We start from the raw sequence: 13,486 nt of genomic DNA, 5'->3' as shown, positions 1-13,486 counted from the left end.
AAACATTCTTAGTCTTCTGTTATCTCAAGATGCATCAATTATTTGATACAGAAATGAAGCACTACAGTTGTAGTTCAAATTAATAAGACCTTACTGATATTCCCATTTCAAATGTTCAACTTTTACCTCTGCGGAAAGATAAATGCCTAGTATTTTGTCCAAGCTTTATCCATAAGGGTCTAGAAAAATGACAATCTTCATGTAAAAAAACCTATTAATTTATTGAATTATTGTGTGAATGCATGGCACAAATATAAATGTGCATCTGTAATGTTGGTGTGATTGAAATTAGTAAAACAAAATGGACATATACAGGTTTGTAAATGATTTAGAATTGGTCCTAATTTCTGACCTTGAAACTCACGATTGAAGATCTGTTCAAATAAAATCTTATGAGCCGTGAAGGTTTAAAGATAAGACATTAAGTGAGAGTTACATTTATGGAGGAGCGGGGTACTTTTAGATTAAATCTGTCAAATCATCAGAAAAGTTGATTTGTGCGCTCCATCCAAAAAATGCAATTATACATGAAGTCAAAGTCAAAGTAGTATTAATAACCTTTGTCAGCTTTCCAGAGTTTGTTCATTAAGTCCCTCAGGACGATGCAAACACACTTCATCCATATGAACGTTTGATGTCGGCACATTGCATTGATTGATATGCGCTGTCGGTATCAGATGAATATAAAGCAGGAGCAGTATGGTCACTCAGCCTCCATTGTTATTCTTGGCTCTGTACACACTGATGGGATGTGACAGTGTTTGCAGGGCAGTGACAGCTGAATGTGACACAGCCAGCCAACTTCGTCAATAAACTCAGGGCACTAACTCGCTAACTGTTCACAGCTGATCTTAAAACAAACCACACAAGGCATTTTCACAGCTTTTTTTTAACATTTATGTTGTTATGAAAGTGCTACTATACACAAGAAAGGCTGCTACTCAAATCTTCATAGGACATCAAATAAACACATATAATACAAATAACCTGGGCTGCTGTCCGGAGGCCTGTTAAAAAGAAAGTTAATGAAGGAATTGAAGAAAATTCGTTTTTTTCGCCTAATTTAATTTTTAACCCCAATTTGGGGTAGGTCATTTTGGAGAAACCAGCTCGAGATCGCTAGAATTTTAAAATACACAGCCGGAAAAAATCTGCCACTTCCTCACAGAGCCCCTCCTCCAACACACACGAATGCGCACATGACCAATGAGGGCACGAGATAAGTTTGTGCACAGATGGAAGGCTGACAGGCAGGTAGGCCATCCAGTTACTTTAGCCGAGCCGGCTAAAATGATTGGTCGTGCTTTTTACAGTACTACGGCTTCCACAGATGACATTTTTTTATGGTTTTTTGTCAAAGCACTTAAAATATTCATTGCTATCAGGATGTTAAGAGCATTCCATGGAATATAACAAAAAGTGTATCTCGAGCCGGTTTCTCAAACTTACCTACCCCACCTTTAAATCTTCTGTTTCCTGATCCGTAATTGAAGTTAGTACCAGAATCAGTGAAACAGGAGCTTGTAAGAATAACAATTGCTGTAGGCCTATAACTGATAAACTTGTTCAATATTCAGTTCACTCAAAACAACACCAAGGCATTTGTCTTTCCCACAAACACACTAAACCTAGGAATTTCTGATTGATCTCATTGCATACAAACAGATAATAAGTTATTATTCCATATCCGGATTTCTTTCAGTGTGTGTACATATTGTCCAAGAGTTTAGACACATACAGGCATGTGCGGACATAAGTATGAACAAATGTACAGAAACACCCAAGTCTAGCGTGATGCAGGGTTAATGGGACTGGTGATGACTGTTGTGCTTTTAGTGGGAGATGCACTGTTACTTCTTTTGGGGGTTTGTGGCTCTGCTCTTCTCTCTGGCCATCAATTCTCGCCTCTTCCTGCTGGACATGGCTCCCAGAGGTCGGATCTTCATCTCTGTGAAGTCCAGGGACACCAGGTGGCCCTTCCACGGCTCCCAGTTCACTCCCTGAGAGCAGATTGAGCGGCAGGAGATTGAAGAATGGAGTTAAGTATCGGTATACATTGGAGTGATGAAATAGAAGGGAGAGGGGAAATGAGGGGGACAAGAAAAGGGTGAGAGAAATGGGCAGGCGACAATGATAGACAGGCAGAATGACAAACACTATTAAACACCAGCCTCAGTCTTAATTTCATGTAAGTACAAACTTGTTTGGACTGTTATTGCATTTCGCCGACAAACATTGCGGGAGTGATCTGCAGCGGCAATATTATGGATGAAGTCTCGAGCAGAACAATTCCACTGGCATTTTCTTCAGTATCAGACTCCCTTAGACATAATAACTGTTGTTGTTATCCTATCAGCCTGGTAAAAAACACTTATGCTTTATAGCTGGGGTGAGAAATGCGTTTTCTCATCACTGCTGATGGATTCAAGCCATTTGTGCTTCATCTCAACAATCTAAAACAAAACAACTGAGAGAGGGCTGGGGTGAAGTTGTCTTTGATTGCTGACCAGGGAACAGCTTCCCAGTGAGCACGCTTTTTTCAAGTTTATTTTTGTAAGTATGTTTTGATTGAACATAAATAACAGAGGCTGTTCCATTTTGTATCATGATTAGTTGTATTTGCCGACCATTATTTAAGCGCTAGCAAATATATCATGTTGAAATCAGCTGGTTCTGAGTGGTAATTGTTCAACAGCTAAATATATTTTGTTTAGCAGTTAGAGAAATTCACAATTAAAATAGAAGAGAAAAGCACGCCTCTCTATTGAAACCTGCTAAATTAATTAAAAACCGTGCTCGATAAAAATTGGATTTGCTTCATCGACATTTTGAACTGAAAGAGACTCAGAACACAGAAAATAAACAATTAAAAAAAGTCTCCAGTGTAGCTAAACTTTGCAACGCAAATTTGAACTTTATACCTAGAACGAAAAATTAAATCAATTACTGGGGATGGAGTTTAGAAATGAGAGTATAAAGCCTTATTTGAAAGGACCCTTAGACTGTTAACAGGTAACATGGGTATGTTGAAATCTATCATCACATAACATTGTCAGTGCCACCTATTGGTGAGAAGACTCCATTTCATATATTTTCATATTCAGAGTTAACTTCAACACTTTGTCCTTGACAATTTAGCCATAAAGACTGGTTATGTTTGGAGTGTTCTTGTGAACAATATTCATAATTACACTGATATTTTTGCGCTAATGCTGATGCAAGCTCCTACAGGTACTACATGAACCCTCCTACTAGCTTTCTAATTTGTCTTTTGTATTACTTTTTCGTCTTTTTAAACCCAAAATGGGCAGATCCACAGTAATGGCAGGATAGCACCCTACAGTATGAACATCAGTGCAGGAGTGCCTCACTGCTCACTCACCAAACTGTGCCTGCTGTCTCCCCATCTTCCGTTGAGGTTGGCCAGGTGACAGTTCTTGTACCACCAGGCGCCGCGGTGGGCCAGGGCACAGTTGCCAAGGGCGATGTCATTATCGTTATCTATAGTAGTCCAGGGCCGGCCTTGGTGGTAGGTCATAGCGTCACCTGGGGATCATTAGAAATAAAAAATTAATAGAGCCTAAATGTTTATATAATACAGAACAGTCTGTATGCAGTTCAACCTTTCTCTATTAACAGTTATTCTGCTCACTTCCTTTTCTTCCATGAGTTCCCTGATGGAAGAAATGTAATAAAAAGACAGAAATAGAGAGATACAGTATATGTTGTTTCAGCACACTGTGGTATGTTCCCACTCGCTGTGTGTCTGCATCTGTCTGGCTTCAAATCCCACAAAAGCCCTGCTTTCTTTAGACATCACTTTCCCCATATAGCTCATAACTGACAGAATATACAAATTTTCTCAAAAAATATTCCATCTTTTGTTAGTGTGAATAGCTTTCTCAGCACCCCACAGAATAATGGGTGGGGTGCCTACTGCGTGTTCTCTTTCCTTTTTCTATTTGAGGGAAGTGTCTGAGAGAATATACATTTTGTAAGTTCCATATGGTGTCAATTGGTAGTTTGGAAGAGATTTAAGGAGCAAGAGGCCCACCTGCTGTCCCACTGTATTTGCCGATAGTGAGTCTGAACTTCTGCTTGACCGTTGCAATCTTAAAGTCGTCGTACACAGCATAGGCTCTCTCGGCGCCCAGTCCCAATTCAACCCTCAGCACATACTGAGTCGGAGTGTTGGTGAGCTCATATATCTTATCCAGACCTGAGGAAACAGCCAGACAAGAGGACATGCTCCATTAATGTTCAGATGTGCATACATCAATTTCTGCTAAGAACCGGTGCTCACCAATCCAGAACTCCTCTGTCAAGTTGCCAAAGCCGGCTATGCACTGTTTCCAGCGTTTCATAAAGTCCAGCTTGCCGGTGTTACGTCGCTGCAGCACCTGAAAGCAGCAAACACAGGATGTTCACTCACATCTGTTACACAAATCTTTCCAAATGTTTTCTTTGGTTACCATCTCCAACACTAACATTTCAGTAGCTATAACTGGCAACTACTATAATTCATGGGTACTCCAGCTAATTAAAACTGCATTTCTATATAGTTGAGAACACAAATCAAAAACGAAGCATCAGAGGTCTTGAATATCTCTAATGTGGAAATGTTCAGGATAACTTTTCAGACTTTAACTTTTCTCAGGCTGTGTGACTCGTTGGAACCTTTAATATTGAAATCAAATTTATATATTTTGGTAAGTGGAAGTAATTGGTACCAGCCAGCCGCCTCCGTCAGTCTCCATGTCGCAGAAACCCTCAAATGGTTTGGAGCGGTCGTTGTTAAGGTAAAGCGTGTATATGCCACTCTTCTTATTGCCATTCTTCATGACCTGGGTGCAGTCCACAGGGAAGGGGTTCACGAGGCCAACTAGAGAAGGGATGTGATGGTGTTGTTAACCCATCTTAAGTACCATTTACATTATTTGTTATGGACAAAACATGTGTTGTGAGGTCACAGTGAACTAGATATTTAATCTTTTGTGGCCATAGAGGTGCAAAGTTGGCATTTTTCCTCGATTTTAGGAACATTTGGAATATGACTAGATACAATTGTGATCATTCATGTGAAACATTTTAAAGGTGTACTTATCCTTATACCTGCCCAGAGCATGTCCGTACCAGGACTAAAAAGTTTATACCAATCAGAATAATTGTTTTGGCCTTTCCGTTAACATACCAAATGTAGTCTTTGGGCACAAATGGGTAATACCTATTTAATACTCACAATGTGACGTCTCAGAGAAACTGACATAAACTAATAGAAATTCCAATTTCCAATTTCAGAAAAGAGCATACACAGAAAGCAGGAGAGACTCAGTGAACTGTGCACAGACCTGTTTTGAAGAAGGTCTCCACCACCTTGCTCCTCTTGCTCCCCCTGTAGGCGATGATGGTGACGGTGTATTTCTTCCCAGTCTCCAAACTGGATAAAGCAAAACTGCTCTCCCTGGCCCCAATCTGCTTTTCAACCGTCTGAACACAATTCACAATTGCATTTCATCTGACTGAGCTCTCACTTTATGAAAGATGACATTGTCTTAAGCTTCAATAAGACACATGCATTAGGTAGACTAATGTTTTATTATTATAAGGTATTAAAAAGTATCAAGGAAAAGATCAATCACCTCCTTCATGTAGTTTAAATCACTCCCAGTAGATTCATTTTATTTTGACCACAAGAGGTCAGCGTACTACAGAGTTTAAAGTCACGTTTACTGTCACCTCAGCACGTTTTAAAGGCAAGGCAATTTTATTTATATAGCACTTTTCAGCATGTGGCGATTTACAGATTAAAAGCAAAAGACATTTAAGAACAAATACAGCATAAATACATTATTAAAAAGGCATTTAAAAACAGGCATAATATGCAAAGGTAATGAAATAAATAAACACAGCAGGTACAGAATACATGACTAAAAAGGCATACTGTAGTGTGAGTATGAGCAACTCAATTAAAAGCAGCGGCAAATAGGTGCGTTTTTAGTCGGGATTTAAAATAGGAAGTGTTTTGGCGGACGTGCATCATTTAGGCAGTTTGTTCCAAATTGTTGGGGCATAATAACTAAAAGCTGCTTTTCCATGTTTAGTGGTTATTCTCGGAACAGAGAGCAGACCCGACCCAGAAGACCTGAGACTCCTGGATGCTTCATAGTGATTGAGTAGGTCGTCTATATACGGTCCTAAGCCTTTTAGAGATTTAAAAACTAGCAGTAGTATTTTAAAATCAAATGAGTTACAAAATATGTTTAATGGATATTTGTTTGCTTGTTAATACAAAGAGTTTAAATCAGCTTTGTTAAGTTGAATATTGTCATTCAGCCACAGTTATCTGAAATTAACTGCAGCTCTGTTTTTTTTCAATAAGAAATTAAATGTTGTTTTTCTTCCTATTGCCAAACTGAGCTTTCTATACGTTCTTTGTAACTCAATGTAACAGTTGTATGACAAATCCCTGTGTATTTACAGATTTAATTTACCTTCATACCTCAGTTGTGACATATGTGAATACATTTTGAAGTGGTGTCTACAATTTCTGAGAGAGAAAATATATCTAAGTTACCTCCATGTTGCCTTCCTCATCTCTGTAGGTGAGGATGTAGCCCTCAATGTCAGCGAGAGGAGGAACCCAGGTCATAAGGGCAGACTCCAGCGACACATCTGTTGCCTTCAGGTCCTTGGGGGCATCAATGTCTGTGGATTTGATGCAAATCAGAGAGATTACAGCACAAGAACACGGTTTATTTAATACGTCTTTACTGAATTGAAAACAGAAGAACTTTGGTACTGCTTCTACTTGAGTTTGTTAACAAAAACTCAGGCAAATAATCAACTAAGGAGGAACCCCAAAGGAGAACAGGGTCAAGGTCAAAAACTCATACAATAATATATTATATTCAGAAACCCTCCAATTCTCAGTCTTTTCATGTAATGAAATTGTAATGGCAGAAAGGTGTTAACAGTGACAGATTTAGGGGTGCCATTGGTGACATCATTTTTTAAAAGCAATGCTGTGAAACACACAGATGTTGGTTTAAGACAGTCTAAACTGACAGATTAATAGTGCCTGTTTCTAGGTCCAATAAAATCACAAATGGAATAACACATGCTTTTATGGGTCCCAGATGATATCTTGTGACACAATGGCTTTCCTATCTGAACCCAGCACGGTGTTGGTCTGTAGCCACTAAAACGTTTCTGAATGAGTTACGACGAGACAAGTTAATAATCCAAAACGTGGCCCTTTTCTGCCTAATTGAAAAAGTTGCCGCTTTCACTTAAAGCTCCCAGGTGATTTTACAGATCATCTGGCTCACACAAAGATACTGTTGTTGTAACCCGTTCACCATGTGCGGCCACTGCTATTTTTACCCCTCACTAAGATACCAGACATTCCCAGTGACCTGGCCTCGGCCTCCCGGACACATTTCCAGCCACAGGATGAGTTTTTGTTTCCCCCTCATAGTTTTAAAGTTAAGTGTCAACTGTTTTGGTATTTGTAAGAAATCTACAGTTCAATAAATTAAACTTCTCAGGGGGTAAGAAATTATGTATTGCTGTTTAATGTAGCATTAATCAAAAAAACATTATTAATATTGAATAAATAATACAGCAATGTTCAGTTAATTTGGTTTAGCAGGCATCAACACAATGTGGTAGATTATTATAGTTTAGCTTAGCTTTGGGGTTGACATATTAAGCAGTTCATCTAGGTGTATATGTCTCACAAATGATGTAAGCCCCACAGGTGATTCTCTGTCCCAGGATGCATTCACTGACCTCTGATAACTAACCCTTGACCCCTGTGAATACCAGTGTATCCAGTAATGCCACATCAAACAGTATGCAGCAATCCATAACCCAATGTAATGCTGTTTTCCTCTTAAATTAAAATCACTCTATTGGGATGAAAGCTACAACTTTCCTTTATGTGTACATAATGCTGATCCAAGACGGGGACTTGTTACTGCTAAAATGGAATCAACATCATTAAACTAAAGGCCACAAGCAGCAGACCAACAATAAATTCGTATCTGGCCGAGAGCAATATCTGTTTTTTCACAGCAGTTTTTTAAACATTTGTGTTTGTTGGCGTTCCACCGTTTTTTAGTATTTATAAAAAATATATTTAAAACACTCCAGGATGTGTCCACATTATTTTAAGATAGATTGATATTTCAAGATAGAGGAGGGCTTTGTTGTAACCAAAATAAATCCTGCCTATTGGTAGAGTATTAACCTGTCTCAGCTTTGGTTAAAATCTTGCTGCTGGCTTTGCTCCCCTTGATGGCCCAGATGTAGACAGTGTAGAGGACACCAGGCCTCAGGCCAGTCAGCCTGTAAGAGCTGCTGTCAGACCCGACTGGGATTTCCTCACTAGAGCCCTCAGAGGAGCTGTAGGTGAGGATGTAGCCATCAATTTCTGCCTGGACTGGATCCCATGACACGCTGAAGCTGGACTCTGTCTCATCTCGGGCTAAGAGGTTAGCAGGAGCATCCAGGTCTAGAGGAAGATGTTAGTGGAGGTGGTTATTATACTACAGATGCAAACTACAAGATGCATTGTAATGAAATCTTCTGGCATGCATTTGCTAACAAACATTAGTTGTATAGTGGTAATTTCAAGGAGAACAATAATGTGTACTTTCATATATTACATCGTAAAACAAATAAGATACCCTCTACATATATGAGATTGAAATCTTCCTCACTGCCCAAATGATGTGACATTAGAAAAGAAGAGGCAGTAAGCTTGTCAGAGTCAGCATAGGATCACAGAGGTTTCTCTATGCTTGAGCTTACATCAGAGTGTTTATTCATTTTTGACTGCATTGTGTCTCAGAACATTCTGATGATGGTCCAAGATTTAGTTGGAGCTCCAAGTTCTGCATATGGAGTCACGGTTATAGCAAGAGCTAAGAAAAAACTTCTATATGAGAGCCCCTATGGTCGAATGAACTTTGCAGCTCATCCAGAAATGTTGAAGGTTTCAGGCAATACCTGGTAGCCAAAGTGTAAGGGCTGGGAAAATGGTGATTGTGAGAAAAAAAGCATAAATGTATCCATCCTGGACTCTGGTGCACCTGATGTTGAAAGGAGGAACACTTTGATTGGTCACAACATTTGGCCCTTTGAGTTAGCTAAAAAGGCCTGGTATTGCTGGCCAGATTATTTTAATTCCCAACTCCAAACCAAATGTTTTTCTATCCAATCATAGGTTCTTCACACAATGGACTCTGTTTCATTTCCCTATCATACAAGCAGCTGTGAAAAGCTGTAGTTAGAAGGTGTAGAGTGATGGTCATTGGGACACCCTTAGAAAGACGGTGGTCCACAACAGGAGTGAAATAGGCTGTCAAACTCGGAAAGAAGTCCCTTGACGCTTTAAGTTGTCCTTCTCTGGAAAAGATGTGCAGACAGCTTCACAAAATATCCAGATAAATTGGGTTTTTACACAAGAGTAAGGACTTAAGAGAAAGACAAAAGCGTAAGAGGGATTGGGTGCAGCAACGTAGACAACATATGAGTGAATTCTAGTAGACACCAGTGCCAAATAGTCAATCTTCAGCCATTCCTTCATCCGTGGTCACAAACATTGGCAGATGTAACTGAAATGATCACATTGTTGGATATAAGAGACTGATGAGGTTCTTCGAGAGAAGCAGGTAGAGGTGTGAAGATCACTTGGAAATAATGGATTACACCTCTGAGCTGGCACAAGACTATTCAGGAAGAACTGGAGTAAATTATTGAGGAAAAAGGACGTCTGTTCTGCTTTGCTCGCTGTGAAACGCACAATAAACTGGCAAGTAGATGGATGGAGTGACGGGTGAATTCATTTGAAACTTCCTTAAACCGATTAGTCTACCATATGTGGAACTTTTTTTTTCTTTTGGGTTTTAAAATAGAGTTTTTTTGTCTAAATAACTGTATAAAATATGAAGAATACAAAATAAACAGTCCCACAAAAAATAAGTGTGTTAAGTAGTTCAGTTTAAATGTAGGCATGGCTTTAAGTGGTCAATATGAAAGAAAATGGTAGATTTGAGACCTGTCTGAGCTTGCGTTGAGGTTTTCTTGCTGGCTTTGCTCCCCTTGATGGCCCAGATGTAGACAGTGTAGAGGACACAAGGCCTCAGGCCAGTCAGCCTGTAAGAGCTGCTGTCAGACCCGACTGGGATTTCCTCACTAGAGCCCTCAGAGGAGCTGTAGGTGAGGATGTAGCCTTCAATTTCTGCCTGGACTGGATCCCATGACACGCTGAAGCTGGACTCTGTCTCATCTCGGGCTAAGAGGTTAGCAGGAGCATCCAGGTCTAGAAGAAGATGTTAGAGGAGGTGGTTATTGTACTACAGATGCAAACTAAAGACTCAAGACCAGTCCATAAGGTATTCCAAGACCCGCTGGTTTCATGAAAAACTAAAGCTGGACTCGGATTCCCCTTTTGCCGATAGCTTGTAGTTTAAATATAGAGTTGTGGACTATGTAACAGACTAAGGCCTTCCTCATTTGGACCACTCCTCCGTTTCGCAAGCCGCCAAGCAGGCTACAATGTCCTGTTTCCTTGCTTAGGGGATCAACAGGTTGTGGTCATCCAGCCCACCAAACGAGGCGCTTTCAGATGCAGATCCCAAATTGTGTTCATCAATGAAAATTCCCTGATTTGAGAGTGTGAGGTAATGTTATTTGTATGTCCTTTTTTAAACAAATATTTAAATAGTTACCTATTTTATCAGCTAATGATGTAATGATGTCGTAAGGAGTGGTGTCAAATTTCTTAGGTAAATAATCCAACCCCTACTGTCTGTGGCACTCCAAAACTTGAGGTAGGGCAAAGGTAAGGGAGTTGGGATCGGCCTAATTACACATTGGTTGAAAATTATATTCAACAACCAGGTCTAGAAAAAAAAAGAAGTCTCTTTGACATTGTTTGAAGGGTCCTCAACATACTATTTCATGTATATGAGCATTTAATCCCACATTTTAGACAATAGCTAATCAGATAGGTAAGTTATTTGAATTCAAACAGAAAGTCTTTGAGACCTGTCTCCGCTTGTGTGGATATCTTCCTGCTGGGTTTGCTCCCCTTGATGGCCCAGATGTTGACAGTGTAGAGGACCCCAGGTCTGAGGCCAGTCAGCACGTAGGAAGTACTCTCAGACCCGACAGGGATTTCCTCACTCAAGCCCTCAGAGGAGCTGTAGCTTAGCATGTAGCCATCGACTTCGGCCTTGGTGTGATCCCAGGACACCCTGAAGCTGGACTCAGTTTCATCTCGGGCCAAGAAGTTAGTAGGGGCATCCAGCTCTACATGGGGAGTTATGGTTAGTTCAGACTACGAAATAACAACAATATATCAAGTGCAAACATAACAACAAATAAACACAGCTACCTCTTATACATAACATTCAGCTACTTGGTTAGAGGGTAGAAACATCAAACTTGGATAAATGTGTTTGGAGGTGTCTGATGGTCTTTTTTGGGTTCTTCAATCAAAACAAATGGTTTTCTTATCAAGAATATGAAAAATGTTTTAGAATAATTAATGACTATTTTTTCCCTAAGAAATATATGTGACCATTTTTTTAGTTTGAGGTCCTGAATCCAAGTTTGACATCACATCTCATTGTTATGTAAGCAGAGCTATTATAAATATACGTTAATTAAAGAACATGCAAACTAATATTGCAAACAAAAGATGGTGACAGAACGTTGTTAAAGATAAGAAAAACCTGAACCATTGATGTTGCTTTTCCAAAGCCATTTGTACTCCTTATAATAATAGTTACTCTTCCACATGTTTTCCATTTTATAAATCAATAGGGGGTTACAATTGCTAACATCATCAGGAGCAAAGTGAGTTTCAAGCCACTTCAGATATTTGCTTCCTTGAGCACTCCTGCTGGTTGATGTATGAGTGAGCTTATTGAAGCTAACATGTCTGCTTCCCTCATCAAAAGTAACCAGGAAGAACCTGAAAGCTGAACCCTTAATGGAAAAAAATGAAGATGTGTACAAAACAGAAAAATATGGAAAGATACATCCGATATGTTCAACAAACACAGCAACTCAAAGGAGTTGATATTCCCCATGTGGCCAGAGCAATTGTGGCCTTGCCAAAAATCATAAACCTGCAGCAGGGCAAGAGTGAAAAGTCGGAACTCAAAATGTTACAAATTATAAACATATTCATAACAATTAGAGTGGTTTGAGCTGGGAGATTTACATTTAGCTGCTCTCCTTCTTAATCCCTGAGAAACATTTATAATATTGGCATTAAACAATCAAAACAATACAAATGCGAGGAATATATTTGACTCTTTCTCTTTTCTTTACTGCTTAAAGGCTAAGAGTCCTAAACGTTTTCAATTTCTAGAGCATCTTCGAAAGACATTACATTTTTGTGATTTTGATTACATTTCAGTAATCAAAATCGTGTTTCCTCTGCCTTTCTTCAGAGACAAAAAGGCAAACAGACACTAACAGCTGCTAACATTCAAAACAGCACAGATCAAGAGACAGGAGACACGGGAGAAACAACATTCCTGGCTTTGTTAACATAGCAAAATTCACTTAAACTTCTCTAAGACATTCAGCCCCCTGGTAAACTTAACCTACATTAAATGAGGTGTCAAGCCTAATTATGTTTAATAGCCTTTTTCAGGTAAATTCAAGATGTCCTTGGCACATTAGCTAAGAGGGGTCAGTGTGCTAAGTGCTAATTTGGAAAATAATAATCTGAAAATCTACAGAAAGAAGATCAAGGTGAAGTGATTGGTGAATTGCATATAAGAGCTGTTTGAGCTTCCCATACAGACATTTAAATGTGAAGGAATGTGTGTATAACAAAATACATCCGTCATAAACGAAACCGGAAATTCGAAAACATTTTTGAAAAATAAAATAATACTAAGCACGTTATTGAATTTTATTATTTGTTATTTGTAAAAATGTTTTCGGATTTCACATCGCATAAACACCAAATCCCAGCGTGCATTGCGGCTAAACCATCCAATCGCTGAGGATCTTGCCTACCTCTGTTTCCGGTTTCGTTTATGACGGATGTATTTTGTTATACACACATTCCTTCACATTTAAATTTAAATTTACATTAAAGTATTTCGTGAGGCCTTCTAACATGCTTTTAAATATAGCTACGGTTGTAGTTGAAGAGTTTGCACATGAACATGAACCGAAGCTGTTGCCTGGCAACGCAATCGCACAACGTCACGTCCGTTAATTCCACATCCACACGCATGGATTAACATCGATTTGTTTCTGCTAAAAGAGGTGTCGACCAGCTGGGGCAACAAGAAAATTGGCGTAATCGAGTGTGACTATTAAAAAATAAATCATTATTATATTAATATTGACAATAACAACCGACCGTCGGGGTAGCATTTGCTTGGCATTTCCGGGTATTTCTCCACTGGTTAACATGGGTTAACAATACCGTGTAACTGTCACGTTTGAA

At 39.3% G+C, this 13,486-nt stretch overlaps 1 protein-coding gene across 3 annotated transcripts in view; it reads right to left on the bottom strand.

The window, feature by feature from the left end:
* Positions 1-883: 883 nt before the first annotated feature.
* tnn (tenascin N) overlaps positions 884-13,486 on the bottom strand; it is a 32,697-nt gene continuing 20,094 nt past the window's right edge. For 2 of the 3 annotated variants that reach the window (XM_034234588.1, XM_034234589.1), the window contains exons 10-19: positions 11,056-11,319; positions 10,064-10,327; positions 8,252-8,515; positions 6,575-6,705; positions 5,349-5,487; positions 4,731-4,882; positions 4,304-4,400; positions 4,055-4,219; positions 3,383-3,546; positions 884-2,000 (exon numbers count right to left, since the gene is read on the bottom strand). In XM_034234588.1, the coding sequence (XP_034090479.1) occupies positions 1,851-2,000; positions 3,383-3,546; positions 4,055-4,219; positions 4,304-4,400; positions 4,731-4,882; positions 5,349-5,487; positions 6,575-6,705; positions 8,252-8,515; positions 10,064-10,327; positions 11,056-11,319 (1,790 nt within the window). In that variant the 3' untranslated portion in view covers positions 884-1,850. The remainder of the gene's footprint in view (positions 2,001-3,382; positions 3,547-4,054; positions 4,220-4,303; positions 4,401-4,730; positions 4,883-5,348; positions 5,488-6,574; positions 6,706-8,251; positions 8,516-10,063; positions 10,328-11,055; positions 11,320-13,486) is intronic. The other variant, XM_034234590.1, reaches the window with a different exon arrangement.

The sequence above is a fragment of the Gymnodraco acuticeps genome, unplaced genomic scaffold (assembly GCF_902827175.1).
Source record: "Gymnodraco acuticeps unplaced genomic scaffold, fGymAcu1.1, whole genome shotgun sequence".
Classification (NCBI taxonomy): domain Eukaryota; kingdom Metazoa; phylum Chordata; class Actinopteri; order Perciformes; family Bathydraconidae; genus Gymnodraco; species Gymnodraco acuticeps.
This window is presented reverse-complemented; position numbering and strand designations above follow the sequence as displayed.